The sequence below is a fragment of the Pelobates fuscus genome, chromosome 3 (assembly GCF_036172605.1).
Source record: "Pelobates fuscus isolate aPelFus1 chromosome 3, aPelFus1.pri, whole genome shotgun sequence".
NCBI classification, from domain to species: Eukaryota; Metazoa; Chordata; class Amphibia; order Anura; family Pelobatidae; genus Pelobates; species Pelobates fuscus.
In genome coordinates, this window is record NC_086319.1 from 322,871,885 (window position 1) to 322,890,973 (window position 19,089).

Below are 19,089 nucleotides of genomic sequence, written 5' to 3' on the forward strand. Positions count from 1 at the left end.
ACAGAAATAGGTGCTTAAATGGTCATTCTAAGTATTTCTTGGTAAATGCACAATAAAACGGAGATGTTTACTCAGCATTGCTTACGTGTTTTATTTCTTATTATATAATATATTTTATACTCAAATTATGTTCATGGAATTAGTAGGCAGCCCTCCCCTAAAATGGCAAATTAGCTTGGGGAACTATTCTTTGACTGTAGCACAATATATAATTTCTGCAAAACACATTCATTATACTCTTACTCTGTGTCAAAGAGATGTACATTGCACTGGGGAAAGTATTGCTGCTGCTGTAAACAATGTATTGTGGGCCCTCCAGAGGGGCCTGACAAGTATGATGCTTCTGCTGAAAATATGTGGTCTTAGTTTTGTGTCATGGCCCAGGGTTTATAGAGCAACTGTAACTTCCCATGATTTTTATTACTATGTTAACTTATAACTAAATAATACAAATATGTTAAAAAAAAATATAAAATAAAGGGACACTATAGTCACTAGAACAAATACAGCTCATCGCATTTGTTCTGGTGAGTAGAATCATTCCCTTCAAGCTTTTTGCAGTAAACACTGTCTTTTCAGAGAAAACGCAGTGTTTATGTTATAGCCTAGTGACAACTTTACTGTCCACTCCTCAGATGGCTACAAGAGGTGTTTCCTGGGGCATCACAACATTCAGTGTCTCCACCCTCTGCATGCAGACACTGAACTTTCATCATAGAGGAAAATTTATTGATTCAATTAATTTCTATGAGGAGGTGCTGATTGGCCAGGGCAGTGGGTGGGAGGAGGGGGGGGGGGGTGTTAACACTATAGGGTCAGGAATACAGGTTTGTGTTCCTGACCCTATAGTGTTCCTTTAATAAATGTAGACATCCACACCCCTTTACCCTGCAACTGGTACATCCATGTTAACTCCACCATCCAAACAAGTAAATGGCTTAAAACCCTCTTTTGCTTACCTTAATTCCAGTGCAGTCTGCACAGACTAGAACTCCTCCTCCTGCGACATCACATAGATGGTGGAAACTAATGCTCTGCTCTTGCAGAGCCCGCAGCTTCCCAATAGGAAAGCATTGAATCAGTGTTTTTATATAGGGCATTTGAAGACTTTGGGTGTTTTTTGTGCAAGGTGTGATGACCTTCAACATTGTTTCATAAAGTAAAACTCCGTTAGAGACCAAGAAGCACATCTAGTGGTGTGTTAGGAACACAACCACTAGGTGGTGACTTAACCAGGGACACTGCACCTAGACCACTTCAATGAGATGTGTCCCTTTTTAATTAGTCTCATGTGCACTGGCATTGCCTTGTCTAAACTAAAGTGTAATTTGCTAAATCAGTAATAAATATTTAATGCAGGTTGTAAGTGATTTTCAATGTTCAAACATCAAATGCTAGTTCAGATGTATACATTCCATAAAAGTGACAGTTCCCCTTTAAGAACATCTTGTTTATTGTATATGGACTTTATGAATAAATTCTGCATTCACGTCTTTTGTTCTTGACAGAGGAAATGTATTCCAGTTTCCAAATTCAGAAAAGAATGAACCTGTGTCTGTAGGTGAAACATGTGATCAGAGCATAGGTTTCCAAAACAAGCCAGAAGAGTCAATTCAAGAGCTCTCCTGTGATCAGGACATGGATGTCATGGAAACAGAAGCCTCCCAGGAGGAAAGAGACTTTCATGTTCAAGCAAAAGAGAGCAACCAGCTTGAAGTTGTTGATACAAAATCATCTAAGCAACAATCAAATGAGGAGTGCACATCACCAGGTCATAGAGATAAAGAAGTTCAGACGGTTAGTGATGTAAAACCTACATCATCTGTCGTGTCATCATCTACCCAGACCGACATGATGTCCAGCCTACGTTTTGAGAAAACTGGAAGTGATGCTAGACGAAGAAACCTGAAAGATGCCAACAAGCCGACTGAGAAGGACCATGAGAAATCAAAACAAGGAGATGACACGGAATCCGTTCACAGCCAGGTAGGTCATGGTCTGTGGATATTTTTTTTTTTTTTTTTTTACCAACTTAGTCTGTTAATTGCAAACATACAAATACTTTTCATTGACTTGACGATTCATATAGAATATTTTAAATACCGTATAAGTCGAGTTTTTCAGCAAATTTTCTGACTTATACTCAATTTACATTGCCATAATACAGACAAGGACCGCCGCGCTCATTACAAGCCCGGCGGTCCTGTTGGAGGCTGGCAGAGAGCGGTTACTTACCTTTCCTGCAGCTCCCTTCTCTCCCCTCCGGTCCGGTCAGCTCCCCACTGCAAGTCTTGCGAGAGCCGCAGGGTCAGAGCGTTGTGGCAACTCTCCGCGTGGCCGCGAGACTTACAGTGGGAGCTGACCGGACCGGAGGAGTGAGAAGGGAGCTGACTGTAGCTGCAGGAAAGGTAAGTAAACGCTTCCTGCCAGCCCCCTCCTACACAGCCCATCCACTGGACCACCAGGGAATTAGAGCCCCCCTCCCTGGCCAGCTAACAAGCAGGGAGGGGGGACGAATAAAAAATAAATATATAAATAATGATAAAATATTAATATATATAAAAAAATAATATAACTAACAAAAAAAAATAATATTAAAATACTAATTTAAAAAAATAATGCCCACCCCCCCACCAAGGCTTTGTATCACACACGCAAACACACTCTGCATCACACACGCAAACACACTCTGCATCACACACGCAAACACACTCTGCATCACACACGCAAACACACTCTGCATCACACACGCAAACACACTCTGCATCACACACGCAAACACACTCTGCATCACACACGCAAACACACTCTGCATCACACACGCAAACACACTCTGCATCACACACGCAAACACACTCTGCATCACACACGCAAACACACTCTGCATCACACACGCAAACACACTCTGCATCACACACGCAAACACACTCTGCATCACACACGCAAACACACTCTGCATCACACACGCAAACACACTCTGCATCACACACGCAAACACACTCTGCATCACACACGCAAACACACTCTGCATCACACACGCAAACACACTCTGCATCACACACGCAAACACACTCTGCATCACACACGCAAACACACTCTGCATCACACACGCAAACACACTCTGCATCACACACGCAAACACTGCATTCATACACACTCATAGGCGTGTGCAGCCTATTGTATAAGGGTGTGCACCCTAAAGCACAAACACACGCCACGTATATACATATATACACATACACACATATACTGCTGTATGTGGGAGGGTGCTGTTTGTGTGCTGTATGTTTGGGGAATTGTGTGTATGGTGTGGGGGCCGTTTAGTAAATATCTCCCTTCTCTTACCTTATGTAGGGAGGGGGGACCTTGCTGCTGCTGCTGCTGCTGCTTTCCCTGGTGGTCCAGTGGAGGTGGGGCAGATTACTTAAAGGACCACTCTAGTGCCAGGAAAACACTCGTTTTCCTGGCACTATAGTGCCCTGAGGGTGCCCCCACCCTCAGGGTCCCCCTCCCGCCCGGCTCTGGAAAGGGGAAAAGTGGTAAAACGTTTTCCAGCGCTGGGCGGGGAGCTCTCTGCCTCTGATCCTCCTCCGTTCCGCCCCGTCGGCTGAATGCGCACGCGCGGCAAGAGCTGTGCGCGCATTCAGCCGGTCGCATAGGAAAGCATTTACATTGATTTTCACAGTGAGAATCACGCAAGCGCCTCTAGCGGCTGTCAATGAGACATCCACTAGAGGATTTGGGGGAAGGCTTAGCCCATTAATAAACATAGCAGTTTCTCTGAAACTGCTATGTTTATAAAAAAATGGGTTAACCCTAGCTGGACCTGGCACCCAGACCACTTCATTAAGCTGAAGTGGTCTGGGTGCCTAGAGTGGTCCTTTAATATCCCCCCTCCCTTCTTACAATATGCCTGGGAGGGGGGGGGGGGATCATTTCTGCAGCTGCTCTCCCTGGTGGTCCAGTGGAGAGTGAACTCTAGCCTGCGGGGCTAGAGTTCACTCTTGCGAGATCTGACCGTTGCCACGGCAATACTCAGATCTTGCGACAGGAACCCAGGGGAGCTTCTGGCAAGAGCTCCCCGGGTCCTCTCCTGCTTCCCTCCCTGTCGGTGGGGAGGGAGGCTGAGAGCAGAGCCGGCCTTCGGATAGCGCCGGCTCTGCATGAGCCGACAGGGGAGATCCTGAGATCTCCCATGCCAGTCTCAATACATAGGCGTGCCGCGGGGATTAGGGTGTGCCAACGTCCATACACACACACTGCATTTATACACACCCACTGCATTCATTATATACACACTGTAAATAAATATTCAATTAATATAATTTTTTGGGGATATCATTTTATTTAAATTTACCCGTAGCTTCTGCATTTCCCACCCTAGTCTTATACTCGAGTCAATAAGTTTTCCCAGTTTTGGGGGGTAAAATTAGGGGTCTCAACTTATATTCGGGTTGACTTATACTCTAATATATACGGTAAATGTTGGCTAGTAAATTAGTGGTGATTTCTTAATCTGTTTGTAGGCAAAAGCGGTTGGTTTTTTGCAAAAGGGGTACAGCAGAGCTGAGAATAGATTAAAAATAAATGTGTTGTTGCAATAGCGTTTCACCTGTGGATAAGAAAAACTCCACAAAAATATAAATATATTCTAATATATATATATATATATATATATATATATATATATATATATATATATATATATAAATTCAGCTAAATTGTGATATTGGTTTAAGTGTATTTTATATGTGTATATTTAACTGTTTTTTTTTTTCTACTGTAGGAAGAGGAGGACTTTGAATTAAATCATCCAATGCCAGCACGCCATCTCCAACGCCATGTGCGCACAATCCGTGAAGTCCGTACTGTTGTCACAAGAGTTATTACAGATGTTTATTACATGGATGGAGCAGAGGTGGAGCGAAAGGTAGTGGAGGTTAGTGTACTTCTGATTTTAAAATCTCAAACAAATAATTAAATTTAGAAAATTGTGTTATAAATCTTATTCTACCACAATAAAAGGGGAAAAGTCAACATCCATTAAAAACACATTTCTAAAAAATTCCAAAATAAAGATGATTAAAAAAAAACCCACACATCTCTAGAATCACAAAGATTCTGCGTGAGTGATTCTGAATCTTTTTTTTTTTTTTTAAAGATTCAAATCCAAATTGTAAGCGCTTTACAGTACACTAGGAGGTGTAAAAATACAGACTTTATCTTATTAGGCTAAAAAGATCCAGTCAATGATGGTTTGAAGACCTAAAATTGCCTCATTGCTTGCATTATGTGGGATATGAGTAAGACTATGATTAAAGGGACACTATAGTCACATGAACAACTTCAGCTTAATGAGGTTGTTCAGGTGAGTGCTACAGCTCCCTGCAGCCTTTTTCTTCTAAGCACTGTATTTTCTGAGAAAATGCAGTGTTTACATTGGAAGCTTGGAACACCTCTTGTTGCAGTCAATCAGACGGCCACCAGAGGGACTTCCGAGTTTAGAGGCCCTAAAAAGACCTCACGTCTGACGTATTCATGCATGGGTGAATACTTCAGACGGGCTATCGGCACACAATGCACTGTGAACGCGCTTTGTGTGCTGAGGCTGTCCGCACTGCTGTGGGAGTGGCTTCAGCTGAATACCGAACCCACAGGGACTCTTTCTGGCCACAATAGTGGTTGAAAGGGGGGGTGGGGGGGACCTATTCTCCTTCCCCCACCCCACCCCTGGGCGGTGGGTGGGGGCCCTAAAATTAAAAATAAGGGGTGGACCTACTGTTCCCCCCCGGCCCCCACCCCTGTGCGGCGGTTGGGGGCCCGAAAATAAAAATAAGGGGGTCCCCCCCCCCCCAAAAAAAATTATTATCTCCCTACCTACCCCCCTCACCCTAAAAATAATGAGGGGGGGACCTTTAACTAAAAACCTGTGGGGGAAAAAAAAAAAAAAAAGAAATAAAAACAACTTACCATTCGATGTTTTCTTTCTTCTAAAATCTTCTTTCTTCAGCCCCAAAAAAGGCCAAATAAAAAGCCATAATAACCGACGCAATAAAAAAAAAAAAAGAGCGCTTGAAATCCATCCAATCACAGTGCTCTGTCATTTTGCACAGCGTGGGAAAATTCAAAAGAACTTTCCCATGCTGTGTAAAATGACACAGAGCACTGTGATTGGATGGAAGCTGTTTTTATCTCCTTTTTTTTTTTTTTTTTTTTTTTTACAGGTTTTTAGTTAAAGGTCCCCCCCTCATTATTTTTAGGGTGAGGGGGGTAGGTAGGGAGATAATTATTTTTTTTGGGGGGGGGGGGTTAACTAGGGTCCCCCCCCCCTTTGTATTTAGGGCCCCCACCCACCGCTCAGGGGTGGGGGCCGGGGGGGACAATAGGTTCCCCCCTTATTGTTAGTTTTAGGGCCCCCACCCACCGCTCAGGGGTGGGGGCCGGGGGGGGGGGCAGAAGGTCCCCCCCCTTATTGTTAGTTTTAGGGCCCCCACCCACCGGCTCAGGGGTGGAGGCCGGGGGGGACAGTAGGTCTCCCCCCCCCCCCCCTTATTGTTAGTTTTAGAAAGCGAGCTGAGCTGTCAGACAGCTCAGCTCGCGAACGCGCATTCCGCGCACATGTGCGGTAAAGCGCTGAGTTTCTTCATAGGGCGGCTGTCAATGCCGCTCTATGAACGCGATTGGTGCAGCGCGAAGCGTCCTATTGGGCCCCGCGATTTCGTCATTTTGACGAAAAAGGGGGCGCGGCATGGCTGGGAGCTCGGCGCTGGAACGGAGGTAAGTTTTTAATATAAAAACGCTCCGAAAATTATTTTTAATAAATGAAAGTTCATATAAAAGCAAGAAGGAAGGCTGGGGGACCTGTCTTTCTTGCTTTTATATGTTGACTATAGAGTCCCTTTAATATCTTAAGTGCAAACCTCTGTCTCAAGCTTGGTTAGCGGTAGTGCAAAAAATGTTGATGTCCAAATCTGCTTCAGCCATCAAATGTAATTAATACTCGGTGTTGATAAAATCAGTGGTTATAAATGTTAAAGGAACACTATAAGGTCGGGAACACAAACATGTATTCCTAACCCTGGTATTAAAAACACGATCTAGTCCCATCTGACGCCCTAAATATAAAACGCATTTTGCCTTTATTCCAGTCTTCTGGTGCTGGCTCCTTGGCTGACATCATCAGAAGTGGTGATCTTAGACAATCACAAATCTTTCCCACAGGAAAGCATTGGATTTGCTGATATTGTCAATTTTGATGATCTCATCCAAAGAGGTGGGCAAGAGGCAGAGCTAAGTGCTGCCCTGGCCAATCGGCATATCCTCATATAGATGCATTGAATCAATGAATCTCTATGAGGGAAGTTTAGTGTTTCCATCTGAGGAGTGGCCACTGGAGGTATCCTTAGTCTGAAAACACAGTGTTTACTGCAAAAAAGTCTGCCTTGACATGCTATACTCACCAGAACAACTACATTAAGCTGTAGTTGTTCTGGTGACTATAGTGTCCATTTAAATCAAACCTACTGCATGCACGTCCATGTTCCCACAACCCCCGGCCTATTTTATTTGCTATCTTTAAAAATGTGCGTATCCAAAGATGTGCACACATCTCTTGAAGCCGCTTTATTTCTGCTTCACTCTGCTGCTCTGAATATATAAGATGAATTGTACATTTGTGCATTTTCAACTGTTGCTAGATGTGCAGATTATTCATTTACATTTTTTGGGATAAATTGCTAATTTTGTCATTTTATTTTTTTTGTATTTCGAGTAATCAGTGGAACATTTAAAAAAAAAAAAACAACAAAAAAAACAAAACATTATATACAGAACACTGACTTCGAAAAGAAATATATTAGACTTGTGCACAGTGGGATTGTTCAGTTCTTCCAAACCAAATTTTCCAAATTATATATAACTTTTTTTTACCTATTGTGTGCTGAATATTTTCCATTTTGGATTATACAATGATCTGAGATAGTCAGTGAGACACTACAAGTTCTATAGCAATTTGTAGTAGCTTAAAATTTTAGAAACGTATCTTTTATTTTGTTTTAATCTCAGGAAGCTGAAGAACCAGTAATTGAATGCCAGGAGTTTGAGAATGAAGTATCACCATCTAGAACTGTTGCCTCTTCTCTTACCTCTGGGGATCTTGCAGACATTAGCTCATTTTCGTCAAAAACATCAAGCCTTCAACGCACATCTAGTGGGGCAAGTAGTGGCCTCTCTGCAGCACAAAGCATTAGTGGAAGCAGCTCGGATCGTGCTAGAACCTCTGCTTGGCAGAAAGGGAAAACCGGACAGCTGGAACCTAAAGAGTTTGCCATTCCAAGTGCGCGTGGGGCAGCAGGAAAACTGAGGTACTTTTGGAAGAATACTTTTTTTATATTAAGACATCTTGGGGGAAATTAGAGTCCAAATATATATATATAAACCACTTTTAAAGATTAGACACAAGACTGCACATTTAATATAAAAGAGCATCTAATTACATTTTGGTAGCCTACTGTATGTATCAGATACCCTTAACTGTAGTGAATCTACCATAGACTGGAACACAGTAGTGGGCCCACTTAATTAAGTCAGACATATGTGAATCTAGAAGCAGGACAGTGTAGGCGTTAAGCCCAAGATGCTTGTAGAGCCTTAGGTTAAACTCTCTTCATTTTTTCCAGTCCTAGGAAAGTGCCCAGCCAGCCAGGGTCTCCACACCGGACAGGAGGACACACTGGTTTGCCAGTGAGTGAAGATGATGCAGATGCATCGCTTGGCAACAGACCAGGGGCCAAAGCGCCCCTTACACCCCGTGGAAGAGGGAGGAGGGGCCGCCCTCCTTCTCGTGGAGCTGGTTCAAGGTATCCATAGTGAGACAGTTTGGGTCTGCTCATGGAATTATTCGTGATTTTAGGAAGAATATATCTTACTAACTCTTGGTGTTGGCAGTCATTGCAAATTGATTTTACTACAGCCTTGAGGGACAACTCTAGATTTTCAGGGAAGGGGACCACATAATTTAATATCATATAAAATCATTCTACTTCATTGTTGATGTCAGGCATTTATGAATCCATTTTGTGCTTTGTTTTAAAATATAGATGCTAAGACTGGGTGAAATTATCCCTGCTTGCATACCATTTTATTAATTTCTTTATTGATAAATTTGTCCTTTTGTGTAGCACCCTTATTTTCTTACTTCTGTAAACCATACATTTACAGGCTTCAGTTTCTCCTGCCAGCATTAATATATGTTGGTGACCATATCATTTATTCATAATGCTGATGGTCTCTCATTCATGGTTGCTTACCATGTGTGTCCTTGGCTGTCCTCACATGCAGGCTCCATGCCTCCCTGCAGCTCAGCTCACATTGCTTTCTGTGGCTGAGTTTGGTACATACTCGGATGTAGAGGCCAGCCCAGGAACAAAGTAATTGAAATTGGGGAGTGGCTAGGGAGGCCAAGTTATGCTGCAGAAAGCAGTTAGAGAGACACTCCGGGAACCTTAACAACTTCCTTGGAAATATGTTTTGACAGTGCATTGAACCTCCTGGCGTTTTCTTAACTTTAGGGGTTAAACTGTTCGCAAACCTAAAGTTGGCTCTCCAGCGCTATTCCTCCCTGTAACTGTCCACATCTAGTTTCTCTAATCCTAATTCAGGAAGCACAGCCTGCCGCCAGGCAGTGGTGCTGCTGATTGGCTTTGAATGGTCAGCTGACGCTCTAAGCCAATCAGTAGCTACAATTTTTTTTCATGATTTGTAGATACTGTTTGATTTGGAGAGTCAGCTGACCACTGTAAGCCAATTATTGGTTACCCCTTCCTGGCAGCAGGTGAGCTTCCTGACTCAGAATTGGATGTTAAACTGACTTGTGAACGGTTCAATCCCTAAAGGTAAAGTGCCATTGGCCTCCTAGCCTCGTAGCAATTTAATTTTGATAAAGTTGTTATGGTGCCTGATGTATTCCTTTAAATCCCCAGAGGGACTTACAAAATGTGGAATTTAAGAAAAAAACACACTTAATTTTTTATTTTATTTTTTTACTATGTAAAGTAATAGTAAGCTTTTAATGAGATGTTTGTTTTTGATTAAAATAATTTAAGTTGTTAGGGACGTGTTCTAACTTTTTGTCTAAAATGTTGTAAGTCTACATCCATAACGGTATTATGAATACAGTTCTTCTTGTTTTTGTTTTAAGGATCAGTCTGTCTTCAATCCATGAAGAATGAGCAAGCAGGAGAGTGCTAATAATCATCTTTTAGTAATCTGTTTGATAAACTCTATATTCAAATAAGTTCAAATCTGTCACGAAAGTGAAAATACAAAGTGAATTTAAAATGTACGGTCAATATAGCTGAACTGAAGTAATTCTCTTAAAGGAACATTATAGGCACCCAGACCACGTCAGCTCATTGAAGTGATCTGGGTGCAGTGTCCCTGTCCCACTTAGTCCTGTCCGTTAGGCACTTCCTGGTGGCTGATGCTAGACGTATAGTGTGAGGAATACAACTTTGAGTCAGCTATAGTTTCAGTTTTTCTATCTGGTATTGCATTTGAAATTCACTTTACTAAATTATTGTAGCTGTTCTGGAAAAATTCTTCAACTTGTCAATAGTAATTTTACATTAAGTGTAAAGCAGTACTATGGTTCCTTCTCTTATCGATAATATATGGAATTCAATAACAGATGAAATGTGCATATCTTTGTGTATGTGATAGTTAATTGCCTTTCCAGAGAAACGTCTGTCCACGCACATGGAAATCCCGAAGATCTCACTGCAGCCGCAGTTCCAGATGAAGAATTTTTTACACGCATTAATGTTCGCCACCCAGAAGTCACTGATAAATCTGATTCTATAACATCCATAATGCGCCGTAGTGATTCCCCAGAAATTCCATACCAGACACCATCAACCAAGAGTGACAGTTTGGACTCTTCATCAGGCAGCAGTTTTGTGGGGCTACGAGTTGTAGCCAAATGGTCCTCTAATGGCTACTTTTATTCTGGCAAAATAACTCGAGACGTTGGAGGAGGGAAATATAAGTTGCTGTTCGATGATGGGTATGAGTGCGACGTTCTAGGGAAAGACATTTTGTTATGCGACCCAATCCCCCTGGACACTGAGGTTACCGCTCTGTCTGAAGATGAATATTTTAGCGCAGGTACGTGCTATATGAAAGGGTTCTCTATCAAGATTTGGGGAAGTGGTTGGTAAAAGAAGCATCCAAGCTTACCAAAATCTAAGATTGGAAATGTCTCTACTACTATCCTAGTAGTGATTGGAGGTGGCTTATGACTTGAGGGCACTCCTAAAAATAATTTTATTTTGAGATGAACTCACCGATCCTCTTGAATGTCTGTAGAGATTTTAGACGGCTTAAAACATATAATTTGTGATTTTGGATAGCTCACAATATTTTTTTATATTAACATAACTTGAATTTAATGCTTAAGATTTATTTAATTTTTTCCCCCAGATTAGACCTTTTAAAATCTGGCATAAGAGGCTTTGTAATGTGAGACATTTATAAATCCCGTCTTACAAATGTCAAAGTAGAATTATTAGTAGTTACCTAGACACAGATTTTATATATATATACACATATATTAATTGTAATTTAAAAAAAAAAAAAAGTTGCTTACTTGTGACTAAGATCACATTGTATAAAAGTCCCATTTGTGTTTTCCAATTTTTAGATTTCAACCTATAGTAATTACTGTCATACTATATCAATTGCTCTGTGTATTTATATGTGTGGATATTTCAGCACCATAATGGCAATATCTGTAGCACCTACAGTTGTCTTATCTTCCAGGGGTGGTAAAAGCTCACAAAAGAGATTCAGGAGAGCTTTATTACTGTATCGAGAAAGAAGGACAAAGGAAGTGGTACAAAAGGATGGCAGTTATTTTGTCCCTTGAGCAAGGAAATCGTCTAAGAGAGCAATTTGGTCTTGGTCCATATGAACCTTCAACTCCACTCACCAAGGCATCAGACATCAGTCTAGGTAACAAATTGCTGGAACAAGTGCATTAAAAATGGCAGAAATGTCAATGTATTATTTTTGATAAAACATATTGAATGCTATTCCTAACTGCAATATAAATAAATAGAACTAGCGGTTGGGTTATTATAAAACTAATATTAAAGGGGCACTTAACACCATAACAACTGCAACTCATTGTAGTATAATGTTAAAGGGTCTCTTTGTGAACACTGGTATACAAAACCAGGGGATATAACTCAAACAGGCCTCTACCAGCCCGTCTGCTGTGATGCAGATAATGGAAAAATTATTGTAAACATCAGTAAAATCTTGGCTGCGAGTACAAAGATAACCTGTCTCAAACCCTATCATTGCTTTGCAGAGTTTTGCGTTTGAAGTTAACTACAGCATTATTAAAGCTGCAGCAGAGGGGCCAAGCTTTAGGTATGGGGAGAGCCTTATTTGTCAAACTGCTCAAACTGATTGACACAAACATTGGGAATGTTTCCAAAGAGACTAAGCATCATAACTGCTGCAATGAGCTGCAGTGGTTACTGTGCTTATTTAATTAGCTGTGCAACACTAAAAATATAATTACTCCACACATTTAACATACATTTAAAAATAAAATAAAAAAAATACCCGCCTTTTATACAGCCCTATGCAGTCTACGTTGGGCAGAAATTTGGCAGCCTACTTCATATGTGTGGCAGTCGGCATGCTCAGATGCTTCTCATAGAAAAGCTTTGATTCCAATGCCCCTCTTTAAGAAGCATTCAAACGGACTGACAAATGTAAACTTTTCCCCATCTCACAACGTTTACATTTGCAAGACTGAATGGAAAGTATCTTTTCCCAAAATATTACATTAAAATGTAATGGTTTTGGTGCTTACAGTTATTCGAAGGTACATTTTATTCAATTTCACTGAGTGTAATGCTAAAAATAATATGCAAAGTGCATGTAGGGGGGCTTAGATTGATTACATGAGAACAGACACATGCCTATCATTAGACAGTTGAGGTAGCTTAAACAAAAAATACCACCATACACTGAGTATACGAGGTTTTCATGTCTCCTTTGTTACTTATCAAGAAAGCTTGAATTATCTTGGCAAAATTACACCTTCAGTCTGGGCCCTGCTTGGATATAAATAACAGAAAGATGTGGTGCAAAAACATATTGTGCCAGGCGTCATGCAAACATTTTTCCACACAGGATTTTTATGTTAATTGTTTAGAATTGAATGTGATTTTCAATTTTAGGATGCAGTAGTCAATTCGGAAAAATGTTCTAGTCAGCTAAGTTTTTAAGTTGAATTACAACAATTCACTCTTTAGTATTCACTCTTTCGGGTGCATTCTCGCACTTCTATCACTGGAGTATTCCTTTTAAATGCATATCCATTTCTTACCACAAGATGGCAGTATTGAACTATATATATGATTTAAAAGGGTATTGTCACTTGCCAGGAATATGTTCTCTTATCCTTGTATTTAACAAATCTGTATTTGCGAGGTGTGAAGAAAATAGAAGTATATAGAACTCCACATCTGTCAGTCATTGTTATAAGATTTTTTTTTTGATTTTTTTTGATTTTTTTTTGCCTTCTTTTGTATCAACCACAAAAAAAAAAATATGAGGAAGGCTGAACTTGATGGACGCCATTATCTTTACAGCTATGTAACTATCTGTCCATTACATCTGGCAGTCATCACAGGGAAAAGGAGAAATGGGAAAAAATGTTTATTTCTCTTCGTCATTTGCAATGTTTGCCCTGGCTTTGCCTCGGCTGAACTGGATTTTGATTTTATTTGCTAAAGCTTTTACATCAATTTTAAAAGAACGCAGAGCGTGTACTGTGTAAGTTCTTTATGCTTTATGTGTGAAGTGTTTTTTTTTTTTTTTTATATATATATTTAAAAAAAACATATATATTTTACAAAAAGGCAGACTAAAATCGAAATGAACACTTCTATAAATTAAACTTGTTTTGATAAACTTTATTTTCAAGACAAAATTTAGACAAAAACTGTACTAGTTCAAACTACACCGTCAGAAACCGACCTAATGAAATGGAACATTGAACAGCAATCATATAAAATATGAGTCCCTTCGACCTTAAGTTGGCCTGAAAGTGAGGGGCCTACATTTTAATTTAATACCAATCCACTAAGGAGACCTCTTCAATAACTCGCATTACTTCTTTTTGGGGGAATGTTCCTTTAGAAAAGAAGAGAGTAAGTTTATGTGAGAAATACAGAAGAAAACGTGTAGAGATGATGTACAGAAGAGATCAGAAAAAGAGGGGTTGGGAATAGGGAAGCGAGGTATACAAAGTTTAACACCCAACTCTGACTTTCCAGGGGACATAGCCTATCTGCTAGTCATTACACAAATACATCTGCCAAAATGAATCTTCTTTACACCCCCTGGCTGTCAATCAGACAATCGGTCCTGTTAATAATATTATTATTACTGGTGTTTATATAATGCCAGCATATTCCGTAGCGCTTTACAATATTATCAAAGGAGGAGATTTAACAATAAATGAGAGGATTACAAAAACTTACAGGAACAATAGGTTGAAGAGGGCCCTGCTCAAACAAGCTTACAGTCTATAGGAGGTGGGGGTAAAACAGGACAGGAGATGGCAATCAAACAAGGTGGAGAGAATAGATTGCTGCTGTTTAGGAGAGGGCAAGGGACAGGTATGTGAGGTAGAGGTTACTCTGGGAGGCCATAAGCTTTCTTAAAGAGATGGGTTTTGAGTCACTTTTTTTTTTTTTTTTTTTTTTTTTTTTTTTTAATTCTTTATTTTGTGGTGCAAATGGTTAACACAAGCTCTTGCCATGCCCCAGCAGCAGGTACAAGATTGGTAAAACACATATATGAACAAGTATAAGGCATAGAAGGTCATTGCACACAATTTTTTAGGTTAAGTAGCTAGATCACAGGGTAGTCAAGCATGTCTAGAGTGTTTAGTAAAACATATGATGTGGTCTAAGTAAGTTACATAGACATGTGAGTGGGTATGTAAAAATAAGGTTCCAAGCTAGTTGGTGAAACATGAATGTTGAATGTTGAAAACGGAAAATAATAAGCTTATGTGTCAGTGTGAGATTCGATTGACAGGCTAAATGAACACATGCCTAGTAGTAGGTGCAGGAAATTATAAAAACAATGGATTACAAAGAAAAAAAAAGGCATACTGGCTACATGCATACAAATGCTGCTGGCTATATAACTATATGTTAGGTAAACATGTCGTGTTTAAAACAGTTATGTGCCGGGCAGGTCTTTCCCGCTTAAGACAGCTATGCTAGACAGGCATAACATGGCGAAAACAGTAATATGCTATTTGCATGTTAAAGCAATACATTGGAATTAGAATAGCTTGTGATGTAGAATTATTTAAAAATCTTTATTGCACCTGTATTGAATTATTGTACTAACTCCATTTTAATCTCACATAACCTCACATTATGACAGACCCTCCATTTTGTCTACATTACATGACAGAATTTCCTAACAGCATTTAGTATAATGAATAGAGACTGTATTTTCTATAAAGACATGACTAACCCCGGAATTGCTGAATCTCCTGTAATTTTCAACATAGTTTAATCTGAAGGCCATGAGAACACTGTACTAATGAAATGTTCTATTCATAAAAAGAACCCTGAGCCTGATCACGAGTCTGACATCACTAACTACCCAAAATGGCTAGCCGCCAGATTCCCCCTCCCATCGAGTAAAGACGACATCCCATGATGGGAGGGTGCCCCACTAGTCACTCAAATCCCTAAGCCAATTAATAATATTGATGGGTGGACATTGACATAGCCACTTAACATTTAATCCAATTAATGATGTTTATTTGTTATTATCTGATATTCAATGATGATGTCATTTTGCCTTTAAAAGGGTCTGCATACCCGTTTTCTAACCAGATGCCATTAAATTTTCTGAAGTTATTTTTAACCTGAATTGCATGTGTCAGTGTGAACTTACTTCTGCGTATACGCAATTTAATCATCTCCGATTTGGACAGGAACAGATAGACATTTAAACATATTTGTTTATTTCTAAATTAATCTACATCAATTGCATGTAAGAAGTTTAGCTGGATTAGTAGATCATGCTTCGGGGTAGGTACATGCGCGTGCATGGTAGAGAGGCCTGGTGCCAAAGTCTCGGTGATGTAAGTTCCTAATCAGTGTCCCTGCATAACTGCACAGCGTCCTTTGTGTTTGCGTGGAAGGGCATGCTGCCCGTCTGCTATGGGATCAGCCGATTCCTTTAGGTGGAGCTTGCACTGATGGCGTCGGGTAGTTCTTGGTGTCGACTGTCAGCCAGGGGCATGCCGGTGTCACCCTCCTGCTCCGGGCTTGTTGCAGCGCCAGCTTCGTTTCTCCACTAACTCGGGGGATTGAAGAGGCCGGGTTCATCCCTGTTGAGGTAGGACCCAGGACTGTGGTGGTGTGTCGCCGCTTGCCATGCGCAGGCCTCCGCCTCTGCTTATGTGGGGGATGCGTCGGGGCTTTGCCCCTTGGGGCCCTCACCCCAAGTGGGCTCTTGTGACGGGTCGTGGGTTGTGTCGGGTTTATGCCGGAGGGCTTCCTTGCTCCACTCCGGCTGTTGCTCATCTGGGTCCTCGGTGTGTTCTTGCCCGCCCGCGGCTGCTGCTGTGTAGCTGTGTGTCTAGCTTCCACCTTTGCCCAGAAGTTTGCCAGCAGCATGTTCAAGCGAGTTTCTAGGTCGCCTGTTATCTGTGTGGGCTCACAGGTTGCGGGTGGTTGGACCGGGTTAACCCCCACTGGTCCTGAGGGGGGAGGGGAAGCCCGATACTTCAGGTGCTGCACGCTTTGAAGAGCTGGGAGTGCGGCCGCCTCTCCCCTGCACTGCGTCGTGTAGACCCCAAGCCTCTGATCCACCGATCCAGCGGTCCTTCCGAGTGTGTGGGATACCATTCTGCTCCCCAGCTTTGGTATAGCCGGGTGAGGTAAGTTGAGGTTCAGGGTCAGGTATTTTCCCCACGTTTTTCGCTGTAAATCAGGACCGGGCTCGGGAGCTCACAGATTGTGCGTCTAGTCAGCTCCGCCCCTCTTGAGTCACTTTTTAAATGATTGAAGACTAGGTAAGAGCTTGATGGTCGTAGGCAGTCTACTCCAAAGCTGTTTCTGGCACTAATCCCATGAAAACAGATCTTGATAAAGATTGCTAGACGGTCAAAACGTTGATGGAATATATGCTAATGTAAATAAAACTAATTGAATTGATTTACTAAATCCAATGAGTGCTCTCGTTTTTGGTTGATATACATATTTGCAAGCCCTATATTTAATCTGTAACCTGTAACTTTCGAAAACTCCATAAAACCTGTATATGGGGTACTCATGAGACATCACTAAATACAAATATAAGAGCAGTAAAATGTTTTAGAGCAGTAAAATGCATAATGATTAGTAAACTTAATATGAAAAATAGGTTGAACAGACATGGCTCAAATTGCAGGTTTTGCTTTGTCAGAACTTGTGCAATTGCCTACATCCTTAAGGGGTTAATTTGAAATCTGTCTTTTCTTGCTCTTGTTAGATAACTTGGTGGAGGGGAAGAGGAAGAGGAGGAGTAATCTAAGTGCTGCAGTCACTCCAACGACTTCAAGTACATCAAGCACCAGCACCCCGACACGTAAAACTTCAGAGAATCCACGCAGCTCTTTGGTTCCCTTGTCTGGGAAGCGCAAGCTTATCAGCTCAGACGATGAGAAATCCCCATCAAAACGCGGCCGTAAATCTGTGTTGGCAAAATCAAGTAAGCATGTGTCATTATTCAATATTCTGTAATGAAGCTTCTTTTTTGCATTCTCCATGTAGCTTGTTGGGCTTTGAGAATGTAAGTAATGTAGGATCATTATTCAATTCTTATAGAGATTAAACCCTTTTACTACTGCTTCAGTGGGAAAGGGCACATCTTCTCCTTTTTTAATGGTGGCCTATATTGATGATCACAGGTATTAAACGAAAACTCCAAGTTGATTAAAAAAAATATTATTTTTAAACAATTTAATAGATCTACCCACAGTGAAAACATGCATGCATTTATTGCTGCATCTTATCTTATCTGCTGCCTGAAGTCTATGCATGCCCTCCCCCTTTCCCCAAGCTCAGATGTTCTGTGGCTGACCAATCACAGACTTCCCAGTGCAGCTCAATGTCTTTGCAAAGTAGGTCCTCTGAGCAATTACCTGCCTTTTGAGTTAGGTTCCAGAGAGCTAAACAACCAGGAAATACCAGGATTGTTTGTCCATTGACAGTCAGAGGGTTGTAACAAGGTTAATTTATAAATATTCTGGGTGTGCCCCCAAATAGCCTAATAGGAATCTGGTCTGGATTTCAAATCTACACAGAATTTAAGGGCAAAGTACACTATAGGTGCTCCTTTGTAGGTGACCACAGGAAAGCAGAAGTTGGGGAGAGTCTCTGGAAACAGTTTAAGCTGTAAGTATTGCAGTTAGCATGCTAATCTCCCATTTTAAAATTAGTGTAGGACCCACTGATATTAGGGTACTGTGACGTAATAGTGGGTTTAACACAGTATGGCTATATGGTGTAACTAAATCCCTCTATTTATTTGCTGAGAGAGGTCATTTTTAGTAGACTTGTAAAATATAAAACTGTAAATGCGTGTATTCTTCCCTAATCTGTATTTTGCATATATTTTGGTCTTTATGGCAGCATCACTATGGGAAATTGGGTGGGGTGGGACATGCTTTTCTAATTTCGACTGAAATCTGCACTAGTTTGTAAAATGGAAATAAAGACGGCTCACTCTTGACACATAAAGCACTAAAGTGCTTTAGATATTTGGAGTGATCATTTAGCATTCTGCAGCTGACAAGGATTGGCAGAATAATAGATCACATGAATTAATTATGTAGACAAGGAGTGGCTGCTGGACACCAATCACTCTCTTCTTGTATTATGATCTTTCCTGGCTAATCATGGCACCATCACTTATGGGTAGCTCCTCCATTAGCAGTCACAGGAATTAATTAGATTGATTAATTAGACTGATGGGTATAAAGAGTCCCTCCTC

The 19,089-nt window shown here is 41.0% G+C and overlaps 1 protein-coding gene across 10 annotated transcripts in view; it reads left to right on the top strand.

The window, feature by feature from the left end:
* Nucleotides 1-19,089, top strand: part of TP53BP1 (tumor protein p53 binding protein 1) — a 108,026-nt gene that overhangs the window by 71,334 nt on the left and 17,603 nt on the right. For 8 of the 10 annotated variants that reach the window (XM_063448950.1, XM_063448946.1, XM_063448947.1 and 5 more), the window contains 7 exons: nucleotides 1,509-1,986; nucleotides 4,787-4,939; nucleotides 8,065-8,363; nucleotides 8,679-8,858; nucleotides 10,736-11,163; nucleotides 11,818-12,009; nucleotides 17,587-17,805. In XM_063448950.1, the coding sequence (XP_063305020.1) occupies nucleotides 1,509-1,986; nucleotides 4,787-4,939; nucleotides 8,065-8,363; nucleotides 8,679-8,858; nucleotides 10,736-11,163; nucleotides 11,818-12,009; nucleotides 17,587-17,805 (1,949 nt within the window). The remainder of the gene's footprint in view (nucleotides 1-1,508; nucleotides 1,987-4,786; nucleotides 4,940-8,064; nucleotides 8,364-8,678; nucleotides 8,859-10,735; nucleotides 11,164-11,817; nucleotides 12,010-17,586; nucleotides 17,806-19,089) is intronic. The other 2 variants (XM_063448948.1, XM_063448954.1) reach the window with 1 other exon arrangement.